Source organism: Poecilia mexicana, unplaced genomic scaffold (genome assembly GCF_051168715.1).
Source record: "Poecilia mexicana isolate PSO_F unplaced genomic scaffold, ASM5116871v1 scaffold_12, whole genome shotgun sequence".
Taxonomy (NCBI): domain Eukaryota; kingdom Metazoa; phylum Chordata; class Actinopteri; order Cyprinodontiformes; family Poeciliidae; genus Poecilia; species Poecilia mexicana.
Genome location: NW_028263381.1, coordinates 11,214,200 through 11,240,789, shown reverse-complemented (window position 1 = coordinate 11,240,789; position 26,590 = coordinate 11,214,200). Strand labels below are relative to the sequence as shown.

Below are 26,590 nucleotides of genomic sequence, written 5' to 3'. Positions count from 1 at the left end.
GCAGCATAATATTTGCTAAACAGACCCACATGATCTACAGTCCAAGGTAAAAGTATTCAAACCCCGTGAATTTGTTCATATAATAGTTTAGACATATCTATATCCATGTGTTAGAATAATCTAAAGACGACTTACTGTGTCCAGTCAGATTTGTCAAACTATTTTGCAAAAAAAAGAATGCAAAATATTTCAATCTGTAGATGTGCAAAGCTGGTGGAGTTGTACGACTAATGACATCTATCTGTAACTACCGAGGGAGTCCCACAACATATCATGGGGACAGGATAAAATTGCATATCACACTTCTCAGTAAAACTGTACCCCCACTTTCGAATATTCCCTGATTTGTGCTGGCTTCTGACATAAAATACAAACAGAATAAAGAGTGTGGTCGTAAAAAGCCTAGGTTAAAATAGGTTTTTGAGAAACACCAATAAATCAACAGATATCACACGCTGAAATGTTTCCAAGAGAAACACAAACATGACGGACATATAGAAAGACTCAGCGGTGCTACTCACATAAACTTTCACGTCTTCGCAGAGGTCGCAGTTCGCATAAGCCGGTTTTGAGGATGAAATGATGAGGATCGCCGGTCTTGAAATGTTCAGACTGAAGTATGTAATATCCTGGCAAGACAAAAATAGACAGTGACACATTTCAGTTCATTTGACTATTTACAATTGTAATATCAAGGCACACAATTACATACCTATTGTTAAAGTTATTAGAATTCAAATTCTGCTCCACTTTAATTGTGTGTGTGTGTATTATTACGTTTTTTTTTTCTCTTTGCTACACCAGAATTTGACTTTTTTAATTTTTTTGTCCAACACCTCTCCCTCATTTGCAAACCTCCCGATCTGCCCTTAAATTACCAGACATCAAGTTGACAGCGTCGAGGGGACGTATTGTGCTTGCTGCGCCAAGTTTAAAAATATCCCTCCCCCCCCCCCAACGGTAGGGTAGTTTAATTCGGTAAAAGTTTGATTCCTTTTCTCTGCGACTACAAATCAGTGAGGGACGTGACAATCCCTCCAGGTTTTTGCGGCTGAGCTCTGAAATGTCACCACATGCTTCTCTCGGCTGAAAAAGCAGTGCCAGTCATATGAGAGGGGCTTATATTTGGTGGAGGCATGAAAGCTTTCTCTCCCGTCTGCTTTTGTATTGATGCAGACGTAAAATGAGGTAATGCAGCTTTGCCGTGTTATTACACCTCTGTGCTGTACAAAGGGGGAAAAGGTAATTATTTTCCTCGTTGTGCAATGAGCTGTAATTTTTATTTTATTTTTTTATAATTTATATAATCTGCAGCCAAAGTATTGGGACAATGTAAGCATTTGTAGAAAACGTCTATGTTTTCACTATCATTCCATACATTTCAACCGGTCCTCCCATACATGTCTAATCTCATCGGAACTGTGCAGAATATAAAACCCCTTAACATAATTTACCACATAATGTAATGTCTCATCAGCTGTATTTTATCCATTGTAACATAATGGTGATGTGATTTGCTAATCACCACTACCGTCACTCTATGAATCAGCCTTAATTACTATGCTCCACATGTGCGTGGGGTAAAGCTGGAACTGCTGAGTTTTATGGATGCAAATGGCGCTGAGTGGTGGCGGAATAATAAATTGGAGTTTAGAGATATATATTTCCCATCCAACTTAACACCAATAAATCCGAGTTCTAATTACTTTTACTTCTTTAAGAGCCAAAAGATAATTGGATTTAGGGGAAGTGAAAGATTTGGGTTTTTATTTCTTTTCTATTCATTTGTAATCAGTTCAACATTAAATCTCAGCTTGATGAAAAAGAAGGGGAAGTGTAAAAAAAAAAATAAAAATCCACGAAAGCATCTCTTCAGTGATTTAAAAAAAAAAAAAAAAAAAGTTACTTTCATGAATTCAAATCTTTCCCTTTGTCCACCTTTGATAACCTAAAGCTCCACTTTTTGAAAATATGTTTATTGTAAGACCAGGACTGTTGTTCAGACAATCAACACATTGAGGACACAGCAGGAATCCCTTCTATTGAATTTATTTACTCGCTGCCTGACATCGCCAGAACAGAAACTAAGACGATTGTTACGAACCCAAGCTGGAGCTACGCAGATTTTTGGGCGCCTGCGGAGCAAATTAGGCCTAAGGAGACTGAAGTCAAATTGCCTGTGAGCCAGACGCAGATGCATTTTGAGGGAGCTGTTTGCAAGCCGAGAGTTAACAGACGGAAGGAGGTGTTATCCTGCATGCATGCATACAGACATACACTAACAGTGTTTTGTGCATAGTGGGAATGGAGTAATGAGTGCATCAAATTAATGGTCTCAGTTCCCTCTCAGAAAAAAAAAAAAGGCTGTGCATATGTCAGTAATTTGCTCCTGAGTTTATGAACATCTTGGTCACTTAAAACGAGGATTGTCTTCACTGTTTCCCCCTCAGACTGTCTGAAACCATTACACAGCTCAAACTGGAAATGTAGATGTGTTGCATAAAAAAAGGCACATCATTCTCTACACTGGTTGATATTAAGTCTTTTTTTTTTTTTTTACTATACTAGTATATAATTAGTATAGTAGTGGTTGGAACAATGAGAAAGAGAAATTTGTTTTATGAAAAAATAATATTGCTTTCTTTAAATGCCTTTAAACAAAAGGCAGAAGATGTCATGGCAACATGTCCTGTTTTTGAAAGATGAAGCCAATTCAAGAGATATTGATATGGAATCTCAAATTTCCAGGGAAACGAGATATAAATGAAACACTTCAGTAAAGTAACAAAATATGAATCAGAAATAAACTAACCAAAACATTTAAAGTTGTTTGAAAACATACTTTGACAGATTACTCCATAGCATAGCTTGCTTATGGGGCACAGGAGCATAAAGCCTTAAAATATTTCCATGTGCCCACACCTGCACATGTATAATGCATACGATGCGGCATGAACATGGCCGAGGTAATCAAGAGTCAGTGGAAATCGTGTTTTGGTAAGTCCTCCGTCTACGGTGCAGAATATTTATTGTAGCCAAAGATGACAGATAGATTGCCCTGAAGAGTTACTGAAAAGAAAGACAAAAAAAAAAACTCAGTTGTTATTCAAACACGAGCCTGAACTAAAGAGTTGTGTGGCGCAGCAGCGCGGCATCTGCCAAGAAATACCTCTGAGGATTTACTTCAGTCGTGTTACATCTGCATGCAGTAAATGAATGAATGGCATTTCCTGCAGAGCCACTGCACCTCATACAGAGACACCTCGGTGATGTTTTCTTTAAATACTCCTTTCTAATGAGCTTCATTGTTTTGCAGCCTAGTTTTGTGACTTTGTTCTTGAACTTTGACCCAGATCACTCACCTTTTGCTGCTTTTGTTCCTAAGCTTTCAGGATACAATTGTTTTTCTCTGAATCCTTTCTCTCTCTCTCTCTTTTTTTTTTCAAGGGCCTTTGCTGATGCAGTTTCCAGTTATTCTTTTGGCTCTCTCTCCCCTAAGTTGTGTCGGCTCCATTGGTCTAGTCTCGGCCTGGAGCCAAGACACCGAGCCAGTGTGTGACATCAATGGGTCCAGCACACAGGCAACACCTCCCAGCACATTCTGCTGGCTTGTGCAGCCGCTTGATGCTCCTGCTATAATTCAGCAGTGTGGTCAAACTGTGATAGTCAAATATTCCCGGGTGGGTTGTAAATCAATAAGAAAATAAAAGGATGAGGAAGGAGGTGATAAGGAACTTTAAAGGACAAAGAAAGGTGTAGGGAGTGCAAAGCTCCCTGCCTACTGTACAGTTTTAGCCATTTTCTGTGCGTTTGCTGCATTTTTTTTTCTTCAAAAGATTAGATAAGAGTTTGACTAATTTAGTATATATTTCATACAAATCCATTCCTCCACCCATCCATCCATCCATCAAGGCCAAATGGCCCCTATAATCTCAAAGTCAGAGTTTGGCCCCTAAAATATATTTAATAAAATTAGATACTTCTTAAAGAATAAGTTGTTAGCTTTTGCCAATTCATTGTACCTAAACAGATGATATGTCAATTTGTCACTGTTGGAAAAAAAAAAAAAAAAAAAAAAAATCTGCCCCTTCACAAACTTAGGAGATTGAACCATAAACATCTGGTTAATCACAGTTAATTAACAGTTCAAGAACTGAAGAGGCAGAGTCGCCAATGTGTCCCAGAAAATCTTACTTCTGAAGAAGGATTTTGCTCAGTTACCTTTCAAAAATGACTAAGATGGGATTGTATTTACTTATAATGAGGACATCATGGAATAGGATTCAGTTTTAGTCCGATTTGAGAAAAAAATAAAAATACGATAGCTCTCTATTATGTCATCTGCATTACTAGGACTTATTTGTTGTTGAAACGTGTTAAACCCCACACTAAAATTGAGTATTCTAAAATGCCTCTTTTCTTGTTCTGACATCCAATGACTGAGAGGAAAAGTATTTCTATAAATCTTTTAAATGCGTTTCATCATCGGGATGCATTTTCAGCCTTAGCAGCATTTGAAACAAACGCAAAGACCCATTTGCAACATGTTGAAACTAAGTTGGTAAATAAACCTTGTACGGACCTATCATTACAGCCAAAATAGTTACTGTAAAATGCAATGCCTAGCTTACCGCACTGATTAGAAACTGCAGCACTTTTTTTTTGTTAAGAAATAATCTTTCAGGTTTTCCAAGAGGCATCTGAGGGAAAGATCCCTGCAATGATTTAACAGATAAAATGGATTAATGAGATTACACAGTCTTGCACCATCATAGGCAGAATGAAGAGAGCTGCTTCGATCCATGTGAGAAAACTGAATATAAACCATGAAAAACTAAACTAAAAATACCAAACAGCAGTTTAACAAAGGTTAAATGGAAGTCCCATATATAGTACAAACAACTCGCTGATAAAGGAATGAATAATGTGAGCTGACCGACAACACCGGGCAGTGAAAAATGTGCTCTAGCAGAGCAATAACTGCACATAGATTAAAAGTTTTCTGAAGTAAGTTCTCAATGTCATTCTTTAAAGAATTGCTTAAAAATCAAATTGCCCCAGTTTGCTGTCAACACTTATTTTGCGTGTTTTTACTTTTAGCAGGGACATCTCTTAAAAAAAAAAAAAAAAAAGACTTAAAAAAAATTAAAAATGCAGCCAAATTAAGTCGACTATGAGTTAAAGAGGTCGTGTTGAGAAAATGTCTCCACTATCTGCCTGATAGCGCTGGATATGGAGTGAAACTCTGTGTGTTATATTTTATGATGTCAGATGTCAGGGCATAGTTTGTGGACTCATTTCAACATGAGGATTAGTTTGTGTGCAGCACATTGAGTCAAATGTGTTTGAACAAAAAGCATGTTTCATTATAATTCAATCATTTTTTTTCATCTTGCAGCCTTGGTCTGCAAGTTTAGCTGCAGCAGCTTCCCTATAAGCTCCTGTTTGAACATTATTAGCATTCATTTTATTCCTCCTGGGCAACATCAAACTGTCAGCGTTGAGTTTATCAGCTTATCACATCGCGTGGCTCAGCTGCTCATTTTGAACTGGAATAAACCTCTGTACATAACACGGAGCCACAGATTTGACCAAGAGCAGAGTAATTCGACAAAAGCTACCTTTGATTACATCTGAGCTCATTATGTTGTGACAAGCGAGCCAAAATGCACCGAGTCAAGAAGCAGTTATTAACCTGACAGGTCACTGTGCATTTGTGAACAACAAAAGGCTTCCGTGTCTTTTCTTTATATCTTTATACATCAAAAGTCCAACAATTCTGTGACGGCGTCAAGGAGAATCTATGAAGTGTCAGAAAAAAATTGAAAAAAAAAAAATAAAAAACAAAAAGTTGTTATGTGACTATAAATTTCAAAAGCAACCTCGGTTTCCATGACACCTGAGGCACAGGCTTATTGCCTTCATCCCACGCCGCATTGATGCAATAATTCATGCAAAATGAGGACAAACTAAGTATAGAATGCATATTCTGTGTTCGAAATGTGTTTTTTTCTATGACCTGACAATTGTCCAAGACGCTGAAGATGCTTTGAGACTTCATTTGCTGTTCTAAGCTAAAATCAAATGTTATGATCCTAATCAAAATTAAGAGAATGCACTTAAACTAAGGTTGAAATATATCCCCTGTGTGTAATGGACCTAATTAATATCTTGGTTTAGCTTTTTTTTTATTTTATTTTTTTTTATTGAATAACAGAAATAGATTACATTTTAAGAAAACATCTCAGTATGACAACATGGAGATATATTGCGATGTCCCTATGTTAATGTGTCTTGGATACCATGTCATATGCAACAAAATTTACTGATAAACCTCTGTGCTTGGTGTACTTGGGGTACTCTTTTAAAAAAAAGAATTGTAAAGGATGTGATATTTATTCCCTATCTGTCCATTTATTTGAGGCCACCAAGGATACAAGCAAACTTCAACTGTGCTGTATTTCTATGTATTTTAATAATGCAATGGAAAAAGCTGAACCCACTTACATCAAGGTTTATTGAGAGAATGAGGGGAAAAGGGAGTGGGTATTACGGCATATGTGTCTCCATGCTGGAACAATGTGGAAGTGGGTCATTACTGATAGTGGTTTTAATACACACAGTTTTTATTTTGCGGTCGTACTTAGTGAAACAGCGGACAACGCAGTTGCCATGTAGCAAGAAGGGTCTTGATTTGTATTCCGGCCTGAGCTTGTTTTTCTTCTTTGGGTTTGCATAGATTCTCTCAGGGTATCCCTTCATCCTTCCTAAAGCATGACTTTTAGATCTATTGTTCTCATTAAACCTCTTTCATGTGGGCATGGTTGACCATCTGACCAATGACCGACTAGCAAAAAAAAAAAAAAAAAAAAAAAGGTTTGCAATACACTCTTATTCTGACACTCTGCAGAGCTCCGCTTGTACAAGGCGAGTACAGGCAAATCTTTCAGAGATCCCACTAACAAAAATGAAGTCAGTCTGACACACATGCTACTATTTCTTATAAGATCTTGCTCATTTGTCTTTAATTTGTGGTAACAATATTCATGTGTCATTACAGTTGAGGTAAACAGAAGAAAATGTCTCATTTGCCAGTATTTTTGTTTTTATTTTAATCCTAAGAAGGTTTCATTTCATTTTTATTTTTACGATGAAAAAAAAAAAAAGTTTCAATTAAATATTTGGAATTTTAAAGTTAAATACAATTTTTTTTTTTTTTTTCTTTGCTGTTTGATGAAAACATCCAACTACCACAACACGAATCGGCTTACGCTGTAGCAAATATAGATTTCATTTTTCCGACGCAACGTTTCAATATAGCAATAATAATCTTTTATTCACCTGCTGACTGAATTTTAAATCCATTTCACAGATTGATTGAGCTGTTTATAAGACCTTTCTGTCCAAAATACTGGCATAATGGTTGACTTGTTCGGATTTGCTCATACGTAATCTCAGTTTTGTGCAACTCAGACAGTCTTACCTTGGTCCACATCAGGTTGAGGATGTGGACCTCCGCATTGTCTCCTCTGACAAAATCGGTCCAACAGCCCATCAGCATCTCTCTCATGTAGATCGCCTGTTGTTGTTGTTGTTGTTGTTGCGGTTGGCATGTCTGAATTGATGCTGAAAGAAATCAGATGTAAATGATCACGCAGTGTCAGCAGTATTTTTATTTTTTTTTGTCTCCCGCATAAGCATAGAACTCATTGTATTCTCTTGTCAAGATTTTCACTCCATCTACAACAGTGCTGTCACATTTTGGCATACGGGCTGAATGAAAACCTGTGCGTATGAAAGCCAGAAAGCTATCATTTAACAGATAGATCAGACCCTCTGTATTACAGATCCCCTGCCTGGAAAGAGCTAAAATTGTTATTAATCATCCTGAAAGCTTTTCCCTGGTTTCAGCGTATGGATGTTAAATGTGTGGGTAGGACTACATTGTTTAAAAACATATCAGCCGCTCCACGTTTATCAGACACGTCAGGACTCTGAGCCGCAGTCATCCATCAAGACTGCTCACTTGGCTCACTGCTACGAGGCTGCTGTTTAACCTGAGGATCCATGTCTCTGGAGGCTGAATTAATCGGGCCGAGGCTGTGCGGTCATGGGTGAGGTTGGTTATAAATGCTTGCCGTTTGACCTGGGCGATGTGTGCGTGCGTGTGTGTATTCTATTGTGTTAAATTAGAGCGAGTGTGTGAGTGTGCTCCAACCTGTCCGAGGTTGTCGGGGACAAAATCTCAGGCAAACTATTTTTCTTTTCAGAGTTTGGTGTAAAAGAGTAAAGTATTTATTTTTTTATCCAAATGAATCAACTCTACCATGCTGCCTTGTCCTGCTTCTGTTCCTAACCAGAGATTGTAGGAATAGCATTAAAATCTGAAATGTGTGGTTCATTTTCATGTCACCTAAATCAAAAACAGTACAACGAGGTGTCTTTAGAAGTTACATATTTAATAACTAGAGATCACTTGCGTGCAATGAAAGCCACAAAGCAATATCCAAGCCCTGAACAAAGCTTAGTTTAATCCACCATCCAAAAACAGATCAGAGAATAAGACACAACCGGAAATTAATCAAGACATGAATTTCTACCAAAGAGAAAAAGAAAAGCAAATGTTTGGACAAAGATTCTCTGTTGAGAAGAGGAATTATTTTTATTTATATTTTTGTTTTGGCTCATCTGCAAAATGTCATTTGTGAGGTAAAACTTCAAATTATTTGAACACAGCGTCCCCATTCTGGCAGAATCCGACTGTGGGAATGCTTTTCTACAGCAGGGGGTAGGAAGATGGATGGGGCTAAATGAAGGCAGCTTTAGAAAGATATGTGGTAAAAGGTATATAAAAAAAAAAACTATAGATGACAAAAAAGTTTAGTCTTTGAATGTGAAAAGCTGAGATGTGCATGAGCTCAAACGCCATGCAGCTATAATTGCACCCAAGGGGGTTGAAATGTGATATTTGATATTGATGTATGCAATTTCCTTTTTTTTTTCCCATTTACTTAAAAAAAGTTAGAACATTTCTGTGTTGGGCCGTAACACAAGATAGAAATAAAATACATTGGTGTTGGTAATTATATCCTGAAAACGTCTGGAAAAATCGCAAGGGGTATTACTAATTTTGCTAGGCACAGCATTTCAAAATTAAATGAACGTCCAGGTATATCCGACTGTAGCACGCCCCAGTGACTCTGTTGTTGAAATTCTACACCACAATAGCTAGTTTAGTAGGAAATGCTGCATGACAGACCGCATCACTGGCTCCTATGATATATTTGGACTGTTAACCCAGAGGGACACCATCCATCAGGGAGAGGGGACATGGAGAAAAGCTCTGTTAACGGCAACATGTAAAGATTGGAACTTAAACCGGATGCCCCTTATTTAGAAAACACTAATGAGAAGACTTGGCTGAGGCAATAGCATCAGTATCAACAGGAGGTAGATTGAGACAAATTGGGACAGAAACCAATAAACAAAAGGAGGGGCCCAAAATGAGTCACATAAGAAAATGTTTCCCATAGTAACTCAAACAGGTTAATTGCTTAATCATTTGACTTATCATCAACAAAATGACGTGCTTTGATGATTATTCGACAAACATCTCTCCTTGTCAAGAAACGCATTGTTCTTTCCGAGCGATATGGACTCACTATTTAAATTGAGGTCAGAGCTCAATTTAAATACTACAATGTTTCAGAGTAAGAAGAATAAAAGGCTCCAAGTTTCTATAGATTTCCAAATCCTTCTTCTAAAATATTAGAAGATTTACTTTCAGTTCTGCATTTTCTGACCCCCTTTAAACCTCTATTAGCCAGTCATCCTTCCTTCATGGTACTGGGTATTTTAGTGTAGATATTTTTACTTTGTTGAATGCTCTAAAAATTGTGCATGAGGGCACTATTTTCAGAAAAAAAAAAAACTGTCATCAACAAATAAGACAAGGGATGCAACAGACAACTCCCTTTTCTAAGAATAATCCTGGCGCTTCACACTCAGCAAAGCAATCAGTTGTCTAAAAATTTTTGTCCTGTGTAAAAACAAATTTTAACATAACTACAAGTTGTTGATGTATAGCAACTAGGGATGCACTGTGAAAAACTGTCTGGGGACCTTAATTAGACACAGACCCTGATCATTTGACTTATGTTACTATTAAAAAAAGAAGTGCTTTAAAATGGGATATTTCACATCATTGATGGGGTTTTCTCCGTCTCGCTCAAGAAATCATTCCCTCCTTTATACAGAGTTTATTTATTGTTTAATTTAAACACCTATTTTCAACCACTTAGAAGGTTAGGGTTGGGAAAGGTCGCACCAGCTGTTGGGTTTAGTACTGTGAGCAGCAGTTCTTGCTGTAAATCAAGACTGAGGATCATCTGTGCCCATTTGCCTTCTGTCTTCTCTGCTCTTGCCGTAGAGGTCAAGGCTCGCTTCCTGTTATTCTGGCCTTCTGCATTAATGTCTGTTACTCAATATCCACATCCATTAAGTTATTTCTCTCTTGTTCTGCTGTGACAGAGTCAACGGCCCATGACTGTCACCCGAGGTCCCGGTATAAATCACGCTGACTGAGTAACAACGTTTGCGTGATAGCGCGCGTGTGTGTGTATGTGTGTGTCACTTTTGCCTTTTTACGAGTCACCATAGGATATGAAGAACATTCATTTAGCTCCCTTGACCCCGGAAATGCCAATGGCTTTGCTAAGCGGTTTGCTGGTAAATGAGGTATAGAAGAGCCATTCCATCGTCTGTCCCCTTTATCTACTTATATCAGTCCCCATCAGTTCCCATTCCATGAGAAGATGTGTTTATGGATGTCAGTGGTTTCCATCTAGATGTTAAGTATCTTGTGTAAATGTGAATAAAAAAGATTAAGGAGGCCAGAAAATGAACTTGATTCATAAAATAAGGTTGGATTCAAATAATCGCTTTAAAAGATACTCTCTGTTCGTTAGATTGGACAATCATGATTGGATACAAAGTAAAAGGTTTAAAGTAAAGTGAGTGAAAGCTCATAAAAGAGAATAAAAATATAAAGCATGCTTACATAAAAAAAAATAAAAATCAATAAAGTGCATGATTTTCTGGAACACCACAAATCCATTAGTGAAATGAGGCAGGGGGTGAGGGGCGTTATGAAAATCCCATCTGGTCATATACTTGTTCAAGAGTGTTTTTCTAACCTCCGATACGTTCTTTAAGGACACAGAAGACTGCTTGATGAAATGACAAACATCTGTTTTTGCTCAATTGTGCACAGAACCAATTAGGCTCTTGGTGCAACTGCGTCCGTCGTAGGACATTTCCAGGTCGACTTGTCATTAACTCGTTTCAGTCTGCAAGTATTTGCTTTGTTAAATGCTGTGTTTTACTTTGTCATACTTTCTCTGATTAATGATTTGGATGTGTACAGAAAAAATGCAATGCAACGATGAGCATATGTATGTTTTACATAGCATCAAATGTTAGCAAAAACAGAGATGTATTATCAGGCTTTAAGAATCAAGTCAAAGAAAGTAGGACGTGTCCATCAAGCTACTCTAAAGGTAGTTGTATTTTCTCTGTTGGTCAATGAATCAGATTCACTTTGGAATCTGTTTGCCATTGTGCGGCTTTGTCTTTCTCACAGCTTTGGGGACTGACTTCAGCAGCCAACTTGGAGACTGAACGGAGCAAAACAAAATTGCTCTGTTTCAGTCTTCTGAGCTTTCAACTTCTGTTATAAAACATACCGGATTTGGATGTGTTGACAACCTTTTGTAAATGTCAGAGTTAAGGCCTTCACATACCTTCCAGTCGCTGTGAACATGAGCTGGTTGGACCTCATAGACAAGCGACCCTATTTGTACTATTTTTAGCTCAGCTGAAGAACCACCTGCCAATTAAAGACACACAGCTTTCACAATAATCCTTTAGGAGGTAAGAACGTACTGGCTTATATACAGCAATGCTGTGTATGAAGATCCGAAAGACGTAGAGAAGAAAATTAATGCAACTTTTGTGTCCTCATAATGAACGTTATATTTTCTATAGAGGATTAAAAAAAACATTCCTTACAGTTTTTTTTCTTTTTCTTTCATTTTTTTTAAAATACTAGCACTGCTGTTTATATGCTTATATTATGACCTGTCATTTTCATTGTCTGCCACGTGTTTGGCACCATACTCTGAGAGAGAGGACTATTGTCTCTGTTGGCGCACACTGTCAGCACAGTCACAGAAATCTGGCTGCATCCAAACATCTGCAGAGAGTCCTAGTGGACCAAAGATGGCAGGTAATAATGACAAAATTCTCATCACACCGGATTCTCAATGAAGCGGACATGAAATGGGCTGAGAAGTATAAATTAAGCATTAAAGGTAAGTTTCTACATTCTCCAGGGATCACAGGCTGTTATTCACAGTAAGGAATGACAACCAGGCTTGTTGTGCTAATTGCTTTTTTACGATGCAGAGGAAAGCTTAAAATGTATTCATTTTAATCTGGTTCGTTTTAAAAGAAATAGTAAAACCCTATTTTGCTTCCTCACATACATAGTGCGACATGATCTTTGATTCTAATATAAATAATTAATTAAATCCTGAGGGCAGGAAAATGAGAACAAATATTTTGGATATAGTATTCTTTAAAAAAAAAAAAAAGAAATTGACTAGCCTACTAAAAACCAACTCCTTGTACTAAACTTTGCTTCATACAGGAAAGTATGAAACAAAGTTGTTGGCTATTGAGAAACGATTGCTCCCTGGAGGGGTGGACTGTAGAGGCTTTAAATTTTACCCACTTGCTAACGTTTGCCCATGACATATGTACGTTCAATGCAAAGAAGCTTACCGGAAATTGCCTGCGCTGTAAGGAGCCGTCCTCCACTACGAACAGAGAATCTGAATGAGGCGGTTGTTAATGTTAATTCAACATTTGGAAGCGTGGCCGACACGGACTGAACGGCTTTGTTGCTAAAACTACAGGCGGGCTGCAGAAAATCAACATCATCGCCATTCACAATTTCTCCTTCTGTTCACTGATTGGCCCGTTCAAAAAAATCTTCCGGAGACGATCTAAGTCAAGGGACAGAGGGACTGTGCTGGAAGTGAGAACTTTTTTTATTTGTTTTTGAGCCTTTTTGATTGAAATCAGTATCATCTGGTTAAAGCATTGCAAAAAATTAGAGACTGGCTGGACTTTTGCTGATAATATCTGGTAAGTGCATATCCCCCTGCAGACTGGTGTTTAATTTTTATGACATCATTGGGGGGGGGGAAGTAATTGCCAACAGTTTAGCGAGTGAATTAAGACCCACAGACGTTAAAGCGGGACAGCTCGGCAGCTTTCTTTTTTTTTTTTTATGAGGAATGAGAGGGAAGAAGAAATGAGGGGGAAACCCTGATAGCGAACAGCGTCAAGACCAACTGTCTCCTGTGGTCTCTGGGGACGGAGTAAACTGTTTGTGTCCAGGGTCGGGCGACAGAGTCATGACGGCAAAAGAGGAGGGAGGGTCGGCAGTCCTATCAGAGTTAGTTGAAGAGGAAAAGGGGAGCTTCCAGACTGGCTCAAGTTTCTCTCTCGACTCCACACACACAGACCCACACACACATATACACACACACCTATTGTCCCAGCGTTTCCGCAGCTGTAGATTGAGGCCTTACCATCCACAGGAAGGTAAACAAGCTCTTATCAGTGCTCTGCAGGGGCATAAACTGTCCCCTGGCCTCTAACCCCTACATACTACACATTACACACGCCATACAACACACAAGCTTCCTGACCGTGTCACCATCATATTCTTATTCCTAAAGCTCTGTCAGAAAAAAAAAGAAAGAAAAAGAAATGCTTATTAGTCTTGTCAGTTTAATGGCTTATGATGATTGTCCATGTATCTTTGGGCCAAGTCCTGCTACCAGTGTTTACTGGAGAGGTACTGAGGATGTGAGAGCTGTTCTGGAGACAGGCTGTCTTCACACTAGCACTGTTTACACCTCTGGGAGCCATTTGTCCGTCGACTCATCGTTGAACTCTAGCAACTGGCATTGTTGGCCTCACTTTACATCTCGTCTGCTGCTAGTATTTAGCCATTTCAGCTTTATCGAATGAGATTATCAGTGGGGACATTTCAGAGAGGGAAACAGTATTGGGCAAAGAAAAGAGATATTTTCCTGTGGTCACGCACATAAATCATCTGTTATATTCCAAGCACCATCAGTTTCTGGGGAATGTGTATCTCCTGTATTGACTTGTGCGGTAGACGTTTTTTCCACAGCGTAGTGAAAGAACGCAGGCAAAAACAACAATTAATCATCTTACGATTTAAGTGGTGGGAAGACAGACTAATTTAGAAAGTTTCATGCTAACTGTGTGCAGCAGAAGCAGACTGAGGCATTAGAAAACTCGGTGCACAGTGGCTGCTTCCAATCATTTGAGATTGATGTAGCTTTCGTTTAACATATGGTTCATGTTGAGCCAACAGAGATTACCTTGTTTTCCATGACTGATTTCTGCCAGCAAATATTAATGATTTCCTATATGATAGAGGCTTCATAATGAAGGCTTCAAGAAAGTGACAGCACACCCCAAAGTGTATCGCGCAGAACTCCCTCCGCCTTCTTGAGCATAGAGGCTTTTGAATTATCTTACAGTAAGATTTATGAGACAGCTTCATGTTCATGATTTCATTTTTACTGTTTAACTAATGAAAGTGTCTGGACAAGAGGGAGAGTTCCAGCAAAACTGTTACTTTATTCCCTCAAGCATCTGTAAAAAGGATTATTAAGTACCCAGAGTTTGACTGTTTGATATGATGTAGTAATAGTGCATGAGCCGATATTAGAATAATCCGTCAAGCCTTTCTCACTAGTTTCTACATTGTGCTCCCTAACATATCACATAAATTAACGTGAATAAAGACGATACAGGGATGATTCTTCCATCACATCGTCCTTACACAGACTCGCTGTAAGCAGACTCACAGACTTCAGAGAGGGATTTTTCAGATTAAAAAAAAAACAAACAGACTAGTGTGGCACCTGAATCAACAGGAACCACCCACTAGTGCTTTCATAAACCAGTACGCCTACTCCAGTGAGTTCCCGGTGGTTTAAATTGAATAGAAAATGTGTAATTTTAAAATCTTAACATTTAGGGAGGGTTTAGAGAGCATGCTTAATGGAATTTGGGGAGGGAAAGTGTTGGGTTTTGTTGAATTTTGAGTGCATTTTCAAGGTTTATTTTCAGGACAAGGCAGGTAGAAACATTTTGAATCTTAAACTAATTCTCACCTATACCATTGCCAAATAATTGTTTCTTTCTTCTCTTTATTTTCCATTGTTACAAGGACCCCTCTGACTCTTAGTAGCTTTGTCACAAAAATCCTCTTAAAGACAGTCTATCAAACAGGCCAGTTATATAATTGCCATGTAGAGAGTAAAAGGACTGCAATACCCACAGTTATTCCCAACATTATTCATACAGATTGATTTATGTTTATAATAACCTTTTAAATTTGCCAGCGTGTTTCCTTTGACTCAAAGTAATGTTAGCATTTTGGAGCGGCACAGACATGATCCTGAAGTGACTTTGCTATTGAGTCTACAAAGGCAGCTCAATATTAGAGCGTTCTTTAATGGCTTTGCGGCCTCAAAGACTTGATGATCGTCATCAAAGAAACTGTCAAAATACCTGTTGAACATTTTTAAGAAGAGTTTGATTACAATGATCCCAATAAAAGCTCGATAATAAAAACAAATAAATTACACTGTTGAATAATGGGTAAATAAACCCAAGTGAATGTATTCAATTTTTAAATTGTACTTTCTTTGCATTGTTTTAGTGTGAACTCCAGGTTCAATGTCTGAGCAGATTGCTCAGCTAAAAGGGTTGCTAGCATCAACTCCACAGCAAAAAAAGCATTTCACTATGTGCAATAAGCATATTTTTCTTGATTTAGTTTATCTTAGTGTTATTCTTCCGTTTTTTCTTAGTAAATCGTTTTGTGTCAAAGCTCGGTGTAGATCCAAGTGTGTTCATTTTTCAGTTCTTCAATGCTTTTCCCTCAGCCGCTCAGTTCGGAGCCTAGCTGCATTGCAACATCTAACTGGTTTCCATCTCACTAATATCCTCTCCAGCTGGTAGATGTCGCTTTCCTTATGTCCTGGTCAGCTCCTCTGGACACCTGTAATCCACTTTCCTGTCCTTCTGGGCCTGTCCACAGATAGTGAGTAGTTTATCCAGCCACTGGCAAAGCAATACAACTTCGTTCTCAAGTCGTATTGCTTGAGAACGAATGAAAATTTACATCAGTTTATATCTGACATATTGGCAATTTTACCTTTATTGAAATTTCTGATTGAAAATATATTATTGTCAAAGAAAGTATGGTAACGCTTACAGCAATTAAATGTACACAGTTTTTTTTAATGATATCAACACTGCATAGAGTGATACCGTCACAATAAATTAGTATCATATTGTACCCGCCTAAGTGTTGTATGTTTAATAACTGAAAATTTTAACAGCAATAACTTCCATGTTCGGTGTTTTGAATATAAATAATTAAATCTTCTCATGCATTTTTGTTTTTCTATTCTTGTGTAAATTTTTTTACAAAAATGTCATTTTTCGTCAAGGTTTTCATACCGCACGATCTCCATACCAGTGCATCCCGACGGTAAATTAATGTGTTTGATTAAAAAGGCATACCGGTGGGAGAGAGAAACTCTGCAATGATGCCAACTGCACACCGAATCAAAAATGTAGTTGTATGCACAAAACGAATCTCACCAATGAAAATAATCCGACAAGGAGGCGATGAAAATCTCGATGATGGAAAGCCTTGAAGCTTTGGTTGCGAATATAATGGACTGATAGGTCATATGATCATGCGCATTTAACCTGATTTAAAGAACTGTTTAAAGGAGCACATAATAATTCCAGGGGCAACTATCAGAGGTCATGACACCTTGCATGAGTAAAAACTGAAAGCTATATAATTCACGTATAGAAATATAGCAACTGAGAAATCATGTCTGTAAAGAAATGTACAAATTTGGATTGGCCATTTCTAATGCGTGAATAGTCTTTAACAGTATGAATGTAACAGCATAGCTTTGTGCATAAGCATAAGTTCACATGAAGGCCATGCGCTAACAAAGTGCCTCCCGGATAACTCCCAGGGGATTGAGGACATACGCTTAGAACTGAATTTTCTTTTGTATGCATTTTCCACATTAACATTTTGGGGGTTTTTTTTAAACCCAACGTCACCTCTAGTTTCTGTAATGTCTCTAAAATGGAAATTAGTGGATTTGGTTAAATGTAGGAGTATTTTGAGAAGCTGATTTTAAACATATTGCCAGATACTACTTGCAATTGAATTTAGATCATGCAAATAACAGGACACAAACTCTTTGTCCAGTAAAAATCCCGACCAGGCATTTTTATGTGTTTTCAATTAGCTCACCCATCAGTAATGCTCCTCTGTTCTAATAAGCATGAGGTCAGATGGACGTTCAGATAAGGATACATAACTCCATGCCTTATCTTCACAGACAGCGGGCATGTTGACATGGGCACAAGTGGCCGCCATGCAGACGACGCATTTATCTCAACCGCTCCAAATGAGCCATTCAATTCGCATGCAGGAGCATAATAAAAACCCTGCACCCAAGGGTTCAAGATATGGAAATTAACTCATTAACTGCATTAAGGTGAAATCAAACAAGTCGGTGAACTATGGGTCAGCATATCTGCTTTTCATAAACGAAGTCTGCTTCAGTTCTTAGAAGTTATGATGTTAAAGTAATTTGGTGCCAAACAGTTCTATATCTCTATTTTTTACTACTTTTTTTCTGATTCCACTAAGGATTATTTTTATCACTCACTAAGAAACTTTTTTTTCTTTTTTTTTTACATGCATAGTATTAATACCCACCCAGTCATGTTAGAATTATCTTAAAAAAATGTTTATCTCTCAAAAACATTTGCAAAAAAAAAAAAAAGAACAGAAGGTTGGTGAGGCTTCCTCACACTGCTTTTTTTTTTTTTGTATTCAAACAGTGGAAAAGAAAGGCAGTCAGAAATGGATTGTTATTCGGGAGGGGCATAACATTGTAGGAGATTGAAATCGGTCTGAGGCAGCGACAAGTGGTCGCGTCTCCCTGCCACCCAGTCTGACTGCAGGCTGAGCTGGCTCACTACAGTCAAACAGGGGAAGTCGACTGTTTTGACTCACAAAGTCATTTTTAACAGCCCGACTTCTGAGAAACCTATGTCGGCTTTCTTTATTTTTCTTTGTTACCTTGTCAATTGTAGACGGCCGAAATGTCCTGGGTTGTGCGTCAGGTTTTATTCATTATTCATTTGTCTGGTTACTCTTTAATTGTCACTTTTTGTGATTTAATACTTTCATTTGGCCCCTATATCTGACACTCTTTTAATCTTGTCCTGTTTCTTAAATTTCTTTTTTTTCCCCCCATCTATTTCCTTCTTTCCTCCTAAATCTTTCCACTTATCTGCTTTTGACAGTCACAAAGATTTGACCCCCCACTCCCTCACTGTCTCCATGAATCAGCCTTTATGAACTCTCTTATCTCTGTTTGTGCGTCTGTCTAGCCCTGCGTCTCTCTTTTGGTCCATTTTCAGACTCAAATCTCCCCGACTCTCACCCCCCCTCCAGCGGCAGGCTAATCACTTTTGTACTTTTCCCTCAGTCCGTGGCGGGAGACTCCGGGGTTGGCAAAAATGCAGCAGGAGGTCTGGCAGTTAACATCATGAAGCCTGATGTCCCTCTGGGAAAGCTGCTGCAGCAGGGGGTATGTTCAACACTATTTCCCAGCCAGGAAACGCTGCACACACAGTGCATAATCACAAAGTCTTCAGTCAGACGCAAAGATGATTGTAAATCTGTCCAACTGCCACAGCTAGCTTTTATGGTAGCGATTATTGTGCTTAGTCTGAAAAACATAATCGGAAAATTGTCTGCTAAGGAGTTGGCACGCGGCTGGTTTCCATGTAGCAACAAACCAGTAAATCCGAATATCACCCAAATGCCCTGCGCTGGTAGAGTAAAAACACAAACTAGAACAGTTTGATTTAAGCTCCTTTTGGTGAAACTAATAATTTGCATCTTCCTCTTTAGAAGCTCCCTCAAGTTTGAGCAAGAGTGTTTTAAGATATTTGCAGGGTTGTTTTACTTTCACATCTGGATATTTATCGTGTAGGATATATTATTGGAGAAAATACTGAGCTGCAGTGTAAGGATGTGTCTAAAGTCAGAGAATAGACTTTAAATTAAAATACTTTTGTTAGTTTCTAACTCACTGAACGGCTTAGAAACATTAAAGATCTGCTGCTGCATCAACCTTCCAAACCTCAACACACAGGCATTCATAAAACAATAACGAATACTAAAAAACTATTTGACAACTATTTCCTGATAATCAGGTGGCGTCCCGGCTGGTAATTTCGATCAAAATTATTAATTTTGTAAATACGCTGCTTTGGCACTTACTGGTTATTCTTCATAGACAAACCAAATAGACACCAAGATCACCTCTTAATCCATGTTTCTCTTAAAAACAAAATTACATATCAAATCAGCTGTTAAGACGGAGTGTGAACACACACCGCTGCTGAAGTGTGATCATCAGTCTGTGTAATCTAATACTTATAAAACAATTGTTTACTGAAGATATCAGATATGTTGTGACTTAAATGCGCTTAGAAACAAACCTGCTGGGTAAAGCCTGTAAGACTATTAAAACAGCAACACTTTTGACAAAATTAGTCCCACAGGGAGGCAGTGCAGTGAAGCTAAGACCTGCCTAATAATGGCTGTTTTTATTGAAGCCTTGCAAAAATCTTCTCCGAGATTACGGATAAGTTGCTAACGAGACGAGAGAAATCCAACCCATTTGAGCAGAGAGGAACATTTTCAGGTTTAAGAAGAAAAACTGGACTAGCATCACATAAGCTCAGGCTTACTTTTGTTGGTCAGTTTGCTGATTGAGTGATGGTGTTTGAAAATCATTACATCTCCATTGAGCACAGTCATACTCAACAGAAAAATGTGTTCCTGATGAATCTCAGTTGTCACACTAATAGTACTTTTTTGTAACTAATAACTTTCAGGCAAGTTTTAAACATACTTTTAATTAAGTCTACATTTCTGCATTTGTGCTGGTTTAATGTAACATTCCAATCTTAAATGTTTACTGTAGCTCTCATAATTAGCAGAAATAAAGACTTGGGGGGTGGGGGGAAGGAACAACAAAAAAACACCAGTCTATGTGTAATTAATCAAGATGTGTCGCTCTTGGGGAGTTTAGTTACTGAAATAAATAAATTTTCAATGACATTTAATTTAAAAAAAAAAAAATATGTCCCACATTTATTACACAAAACAGGATCCAAATCCCCATCCTTCAGTGAAGTGTTAGGGTAAAGTTAACTGCGAATTTAAGAGTAGCTGTTGCTTATGGTCATGCGTCATAGCTGACAGCATAGTCGAACATATAAAACGATTACAAAAAGCTAAAGCAGGCCTGAGCTAAAGGAAAACACAATACAGTACTGCTTTGGCCTAGTATGTCATGGGATTTGTGGGGGGGCTGCAGGCTATTTTTGATTTACTTTAAGTTTTTTTTCTGTGTTTACTTCTTTTTAGCAGCTTTTCACAACATCTGTTTTTAGTCACAGTTACAGCTGACTGGGTTTTTGTCAAAAAAAACCCCCAAAAAAAACCTTTGAATATGTTGTGCGTGCTCAGAATTCATTTCCATATTTGTTATCGGTCTGGAAAAATACCATTTTGAGAGGACGTGCCTGGCTGCGGTGTGACACAGCTCACGCTCGTGAAACCAAAAAAAAAAAAAAAAAGTAGCGTTAAGCCCAGGAGACATGTCTGAAAAATGACAAACTCATTTGACACACACACACACAAAAAAAAAAGACAAACACACAAAGGACGAGATACAGCGATTCGCGTGTGTGTGTGTGTGTCTCATCAATGTTTTGATTAATGTCTCAGAAATCCAGAGCACAATATCAGAATATACCGCTGTAACAATGTTCCAGCTCCCCTTGGGTCTTCACCTAAAGCTGCTCTGGCAGAAGCACAAATAAGGGGAAAAAGAAGATCCCTAGAGCCTCATTTAAGAAAAGGAAAAAAAAAAAACAGAAAAAAAAAACGGATATTGGGTTCAGAACTATGTGTCATACAGGCAATTAGGACTGAACTAAACAGCTCCTTGCAAGCTGCAGCACCAGAAAGCGAGACTGATCCCCTGCAGTGAAACTACATAAGGTCAAACTCTCCACAGGTTTTGCCAGTTGGCTAAAGTACAACACAACACTGTATCCATGCCTGCAGCACCACGCTGAGAGGCTGCTTAGTACCTAAGGAAATACTGTGATTCGTAATACAGCAGGTCAGTTACTGCAGCCAGATTGTGTATGCAGGCTTGGTTTTCTAGAAGAAAAAAATCTAACAGCCTTGTGTCTACTTTATGTTTCTCCGAAAAGAATGATGAAAATGTCACTTTGTTTATTTATTTTTGGTTTGTTTGCTTTTTTTTTTTGCTTTTTTTTTGGTATGTGTAAAGACCTTTGAATGTGGAAGCAAAACATCCAGCACTTGCAACTTCAAGCAAAACTAAAATAAATAATAATAACAACAACAACAACAACAAAAAAAAAATCCAAGAAATTTGTTATGGGAACAGTGAATGTCAAAGTACATTAAACAGTGGCAGCGTGTTTGTTGCTATGACATCTACACATTCACGGACAAGAGGCGGCATCTGTTATTTCTTTTAATAGAAATTTTGGGTAAATCAGATGCAGTTTGTCAAAGACTAAAATGAAACGGTGACATTCAATGCTACAAGAGTGAAAATGTGAACTTTTTCGCACTTTGTCGCATTGTCACCTTCCATCTATGGATCTACCAGCATTTCACGTGTAGAGATTGAAAATGTTACCATTTTAGGGATTTAGGGCTATTAAGTTGTTCTTTATTCAACAGTCATCTTAAAAACTAAAGTGGAAAAATAAGTTTCTGGGTTTTTATTACCTGCTGCTGAGGCAATCTTCAACATAAACCTTCTCCACAAACAACAGTATCTGTCCATGAATTTAAAGAGAGCAAGTAAACGCTGAATGAACTTGTAAATTTGTTATCTCTAAAACTTAATGAGCAGATCTGGAGCGCTGCCAAAATGTTAGGCCTAGTTTTACTGTTGACATGGTTGTGAGTGTCGGATATTAATCTCACTGTTGGAAAACACATGGCAGCATGAGTCAAAGCAGACTCAGAAGCTTGATTTTTGGCTCACTGGGTTAGGTAGGGTTTCGTTATCTTCAATACCTTGTGGGGATTACTGGTTTGAATCTGTTACGGTCAGCCAGCCGCAGCAGGCGGGCTGATGGATGAGGTGCAACTGGGAAGGATTACATTAAATCAGTATCCACATGTTTTCTTGTGTCTTTGGACAGATCTTAAAGAAAAAAAAATGTTTTCTAAGCAATAAAGCCAACAAATGTTTCCCCCCGCCCCCAGAAACCTGACAGTAACAAGACTAATTCTGCTGGGACGTCTTTCACGTGGAATTATTCACAAGGAACTATTTTGTCTGCCTCTGCAGATTGATGGACAACTACAGAAGGAACTTGCATGCGCCTAGAATAAAATGATGTCAAAGAATGGAACAAATCGAGATTAATATCTGCCTCTGAACTTTAGTTTGACAGAACTGTCACTCAAAGGTTCAACATTGACTAAATATACTGGCCTTTTTTGCCTGAAGCTTCAGGTTGCTTTATTTCCGTAAATGAAAGACTTAGATAAGAAAGTAAAATGTAAAAGGTGAGAGAAATAAATTGTAGCCGGTCAGACTTACAGGAGGCTGCGAGGGCGATGCACAGAAGCAGAGTGAATCTCATCAGGTGTCCCTCCATCGCTTAAAGTTTTCTGTAAACGCGGGATCTCAGTCTCTGCGGTGTGAAGGTGCTCGGTCAGTGGTTCAAGTGTCCTCGTCCGGTGGCAGGCGAGACAATGACTGTGGCAGTGACAGAACAGATAATTACAGTCTTAGAAGGTGGAAAGGTCAGGAGAAAAAAAAAAAAAAAAAATGAGGGAACCGGTAGAGAAATGTGGTAATTGATGAGATGTGTCCCAAGTGTCACAGTCCCATTGTGTTAGGAACGTGTCATGCTAATGTCGCAATACAAAAATAGTCTCTGCTGCAAAAATAAACATGATTTATAATCGATAAGAACAATGGAAGAGCACATGTCTCCCTCTGAAAAAATTCCAAGTATGTGTCCATCAAAAACAAAACCAAATTTGAACAATGAAACTGTGAAAATAGACAGGTCACTGGTCACTTAAACAGCATGGCCAACAGGAATTTACTCATAAGACAGCGAGGCAACATTTCTGCCCGTCTTCCCGATGCACAATCAGGGTCTGAACCCAGAGGTTATCTGCTGGTCACCAAACGTCTGGCAAACTCTTTCAGGAAGCTCTGCGGCATCGCTGTCTTTAAATAATACCACAATGCCGAGATCAGATAAGAAGGAGACTGTTCTTGTTATATAATTCATATAGAGGGGAAAGGAAGAGTCTGTGTAAACTGTTTATGTAGCTCCAAGGAAAACAGAAAGCCTCGTTACTTCCCCGAACATCACACTGTAAGATTTAAAAAAAAATAAAATAAAATAAAAGAAACTATAAAGAAAAACTGAAGCACTGAGCTGCTAATATAGAAACAATTCAAGAGCGTTTTTGTTGGTTGAACTGAGCCCTGATGGTAAACCTTTTGAGCCGCAGTTGGGACTCTCAGAGAATATCTAACAGATATAGACAGGTTTCTGTTTTTACAAGTAAAATATGTGACAATCCCAAGACATGATTTGCAGATACACAACCCCAGTAAATTGCTTTGATATATAATAAAATGGACTGGCGCAGAGTCAAGGAAAAAAAAAAATAAAAATACTGGCTTCTGCCCTCTAAGCTTTCAGGGAAAATAACAGCAACGAGAAAGAATGAAAGCAAACAAATCAAAACTTACCGTTTTGAAATAGGTGGCTCTCTTGGATAATAGTTAGACTTTGTAATCCACTGGCGGGAATGCGGCTGCATTCAGCAAAGTGACGATGTGTGGACTTTCCAAAGTTTTTGTTTCTGCCGGGGCGGTACTGACTGACTTCTGTACCCCTCCCACAGGATCCTGTTTTTTTTTTTTTTTTTTTTTGCTTCTGAGAACAGAAACACATGCTGAGCCCTTGTGAACAGAAGAGAAAGAGAGAAAAAAACTAATTCCCTTCAGTTCATATAATGATCAACAGATGAGACAGTAAGCAGAACAATTATCTCATTCCCTCTGAATACAATCAAGTTTGAAAGAATAGGTTGTTTGGTGTCAACAAAATTAAATATGATGGGTTTTTCTAACGCATAAGGTACATCAGTGAGTCACAGAGGTTTCATTTGGCAAGAGCTGTGCATCCGTCCTCTGAATTAGTAATAGGTTACAAATGTCTCATCAATTTCCTTTTAAGGTACGTAAATTAGTTAGAATTTTACTAAGGATAAAAGAAGGCTCCTTTCATACTCATTAAAACATCTTACTGTTCATTCTGTAAAAAAAAAAACTTAATTGTTTTTAGTTTTGTATACTATTGCATGTCTTAACAGTAAAATGAATAGAAATTAGTACATTTTTATGGATATGGCACTAACATTTTTTTAAAAGCTTCAGCAACAATTGAGAACATATTCCACATTCTTGCGTAAAAAAAAAAAATCCCCTAAAGAACAGCTAAACCCAGTGAGACAAACATCGTCATCTGAGGTCTAGAAAAATGTTTGATGAAAGTAAAATGTGACAACATTTTATGAGCTTTCAATATGACAACAAAGACAACAGGAAAAAAATTGGCCAGCGCTTAAAAATTACAAAATACCTTGTAACCTTAGGGTTTTACGTGTTCTACAATATGATATATTTATTTTTGAGGTATTATTTTTATTTTTCCATTGCATTGTTACTCTTTTATTTTTTTCTTTTCGGTGAAACACACAAAATGTTTTAGAGGTAGAATTACATTTGGCCTCATCTGCAGAAAAAAAATGAAGCTGGTAAAAGTTGCTTCACGTAATATGCTGTCAAGTCAACATTGAAAACTAGCTAAACTTTTCTTTGTGTTAATGATTTAGTTACACATCATAATTTAAAAATATATATATATGTACATCTATATAAGTATTTTGTCCCAGTACGTTCTGCAGCAATCACTACCAACAAACAATGGGATTCCTCATCTGCCAGGCCTCCTTACTCTCTCAGGTTTGAAGGGTGGCATCTCTACTCTGCCATTCTCAGATTGTCCTGTAAAAGTTTCATGTTGAATTAATTTAATCTGAGGTTACTGAGGGCATTCTTGAGTGAGTAAATATTATTGCTCAATATATTCTATTTATATTCTTAGGAGACCCATAACCAGCGACTGAGAATGAACCTTCTGACAATATGTTTCGCTCCAGGTGTCCAGTGCAGATTCAGCTTGGCCAATGCTAGTTGTGAGAAATCATCCCCAAAACAGCATGTAATGTATCATGTTCTTCTCCCTGAAATGTCGGACTTTCCTTCCTGAAAGCACAGCTACAACATGACTGGCCAAAAAGCTCTGTTTTTGTTTCATCGGGGTATCCTTCCAGATCCTTTAGGGCTTGCCAGCATGCTTTTTTTTTTTTTTTTTTTGTTTTTTTTTTGCTTTCCCCAGTCTGTCTGTTTTGTGTTTTTCCGTCAGCGGTGGAGCCCTCCCGGATCTTGAACTTCTTCCATGGAGCCCAGCATGATTCGAAATGTAATGCATGTTGAAATCAGCATATTAAGTATTTTGGCCTTGGAGTTCTTGAACGGCTTTAGGTGACTTTTTTTTTTTTATTATCCATCATCTGCACCTTCAATCTGATCAACCGGATTGCTTACACAGTCCACTGAACGCCATATCTGCTGACAGCATTAGTGACTACAGTCACAGAGAAATGAATCTGTTTGGGAATGGATTTTTAGTCTTTACTTGCATTATGGATATCCCTATATTCTTCTTTCTGAGGTCCTCGGAGAGCTTTCACTTTTCCTTTCTCTGCAAATACTTCTAAAACGTGAGGATTAACTCTCTTTAGGGGTAGCACTGCATTTTCACCATATGACTCTGCAATAAGAAGTTAAGTATTCATAATTCTGCTTGTTTACTTTGCCAAATACTAAAAGGCGGACAAGTGTACATTAGACCTTAACTGCATCGCTTTTCATGACATATTAATTATTTTGTAACAAGCCGTCAGGGTACCAAGAAATTTGTGTGCATCTATAGGTTTTAAAAATGATTAGCGACATTCTGCTACACTGCAAGAAAACTGCCTCACATTACCCTGTAGGCCATAACAATAATAATGTCAGCTGCAACCTCATTTAACAGCCTGTGGTAAGTTTGTATTATAATGATCTTCTGTTGCCACCTCTCACGTTACAGCGTGAAATTATTGGTTGAATTTTGACAAAAGGATTGAGCTTTT

At 38.1% G+C, this 26,590-nt stretch overlaps 1 protein-coding gene across 1 annotated transcript in view; it reads right to left on the bottom strand.

The window, feature by feature from the left end:
• eng (endoglin) overlaps positions 1–24,818 on the bottom strand; it is a 40,129-nt gene extending 15,311 nt beyond the window's left edge. The window contains exons 1-4 of the mRNA XM_014970854.2: positions 24,078–24,818; positions 22,902–23,060; positions 7,484–7,626; positions 522–629 (exon numbers count right to left, since the gene is read on the bottom strand). Of these exons, the coding sequence (XP_014826340.2) occupies positions 522–629; positions 7,484–7,626; positions 22,902–22,959 (309 nt within the window). The 5' untranslated portion in view covers positions 22,960–23,060; positions 24,078–24,818. The remainder of the gene's footprint in view (positions 1–521; positions 630–7,483; positions 7,627–22,901; positions 23,061–24,077) is intronic.
• Between the last annotated feature and the right edge of the window lie 1,772 nt (positions 24,819–26,590).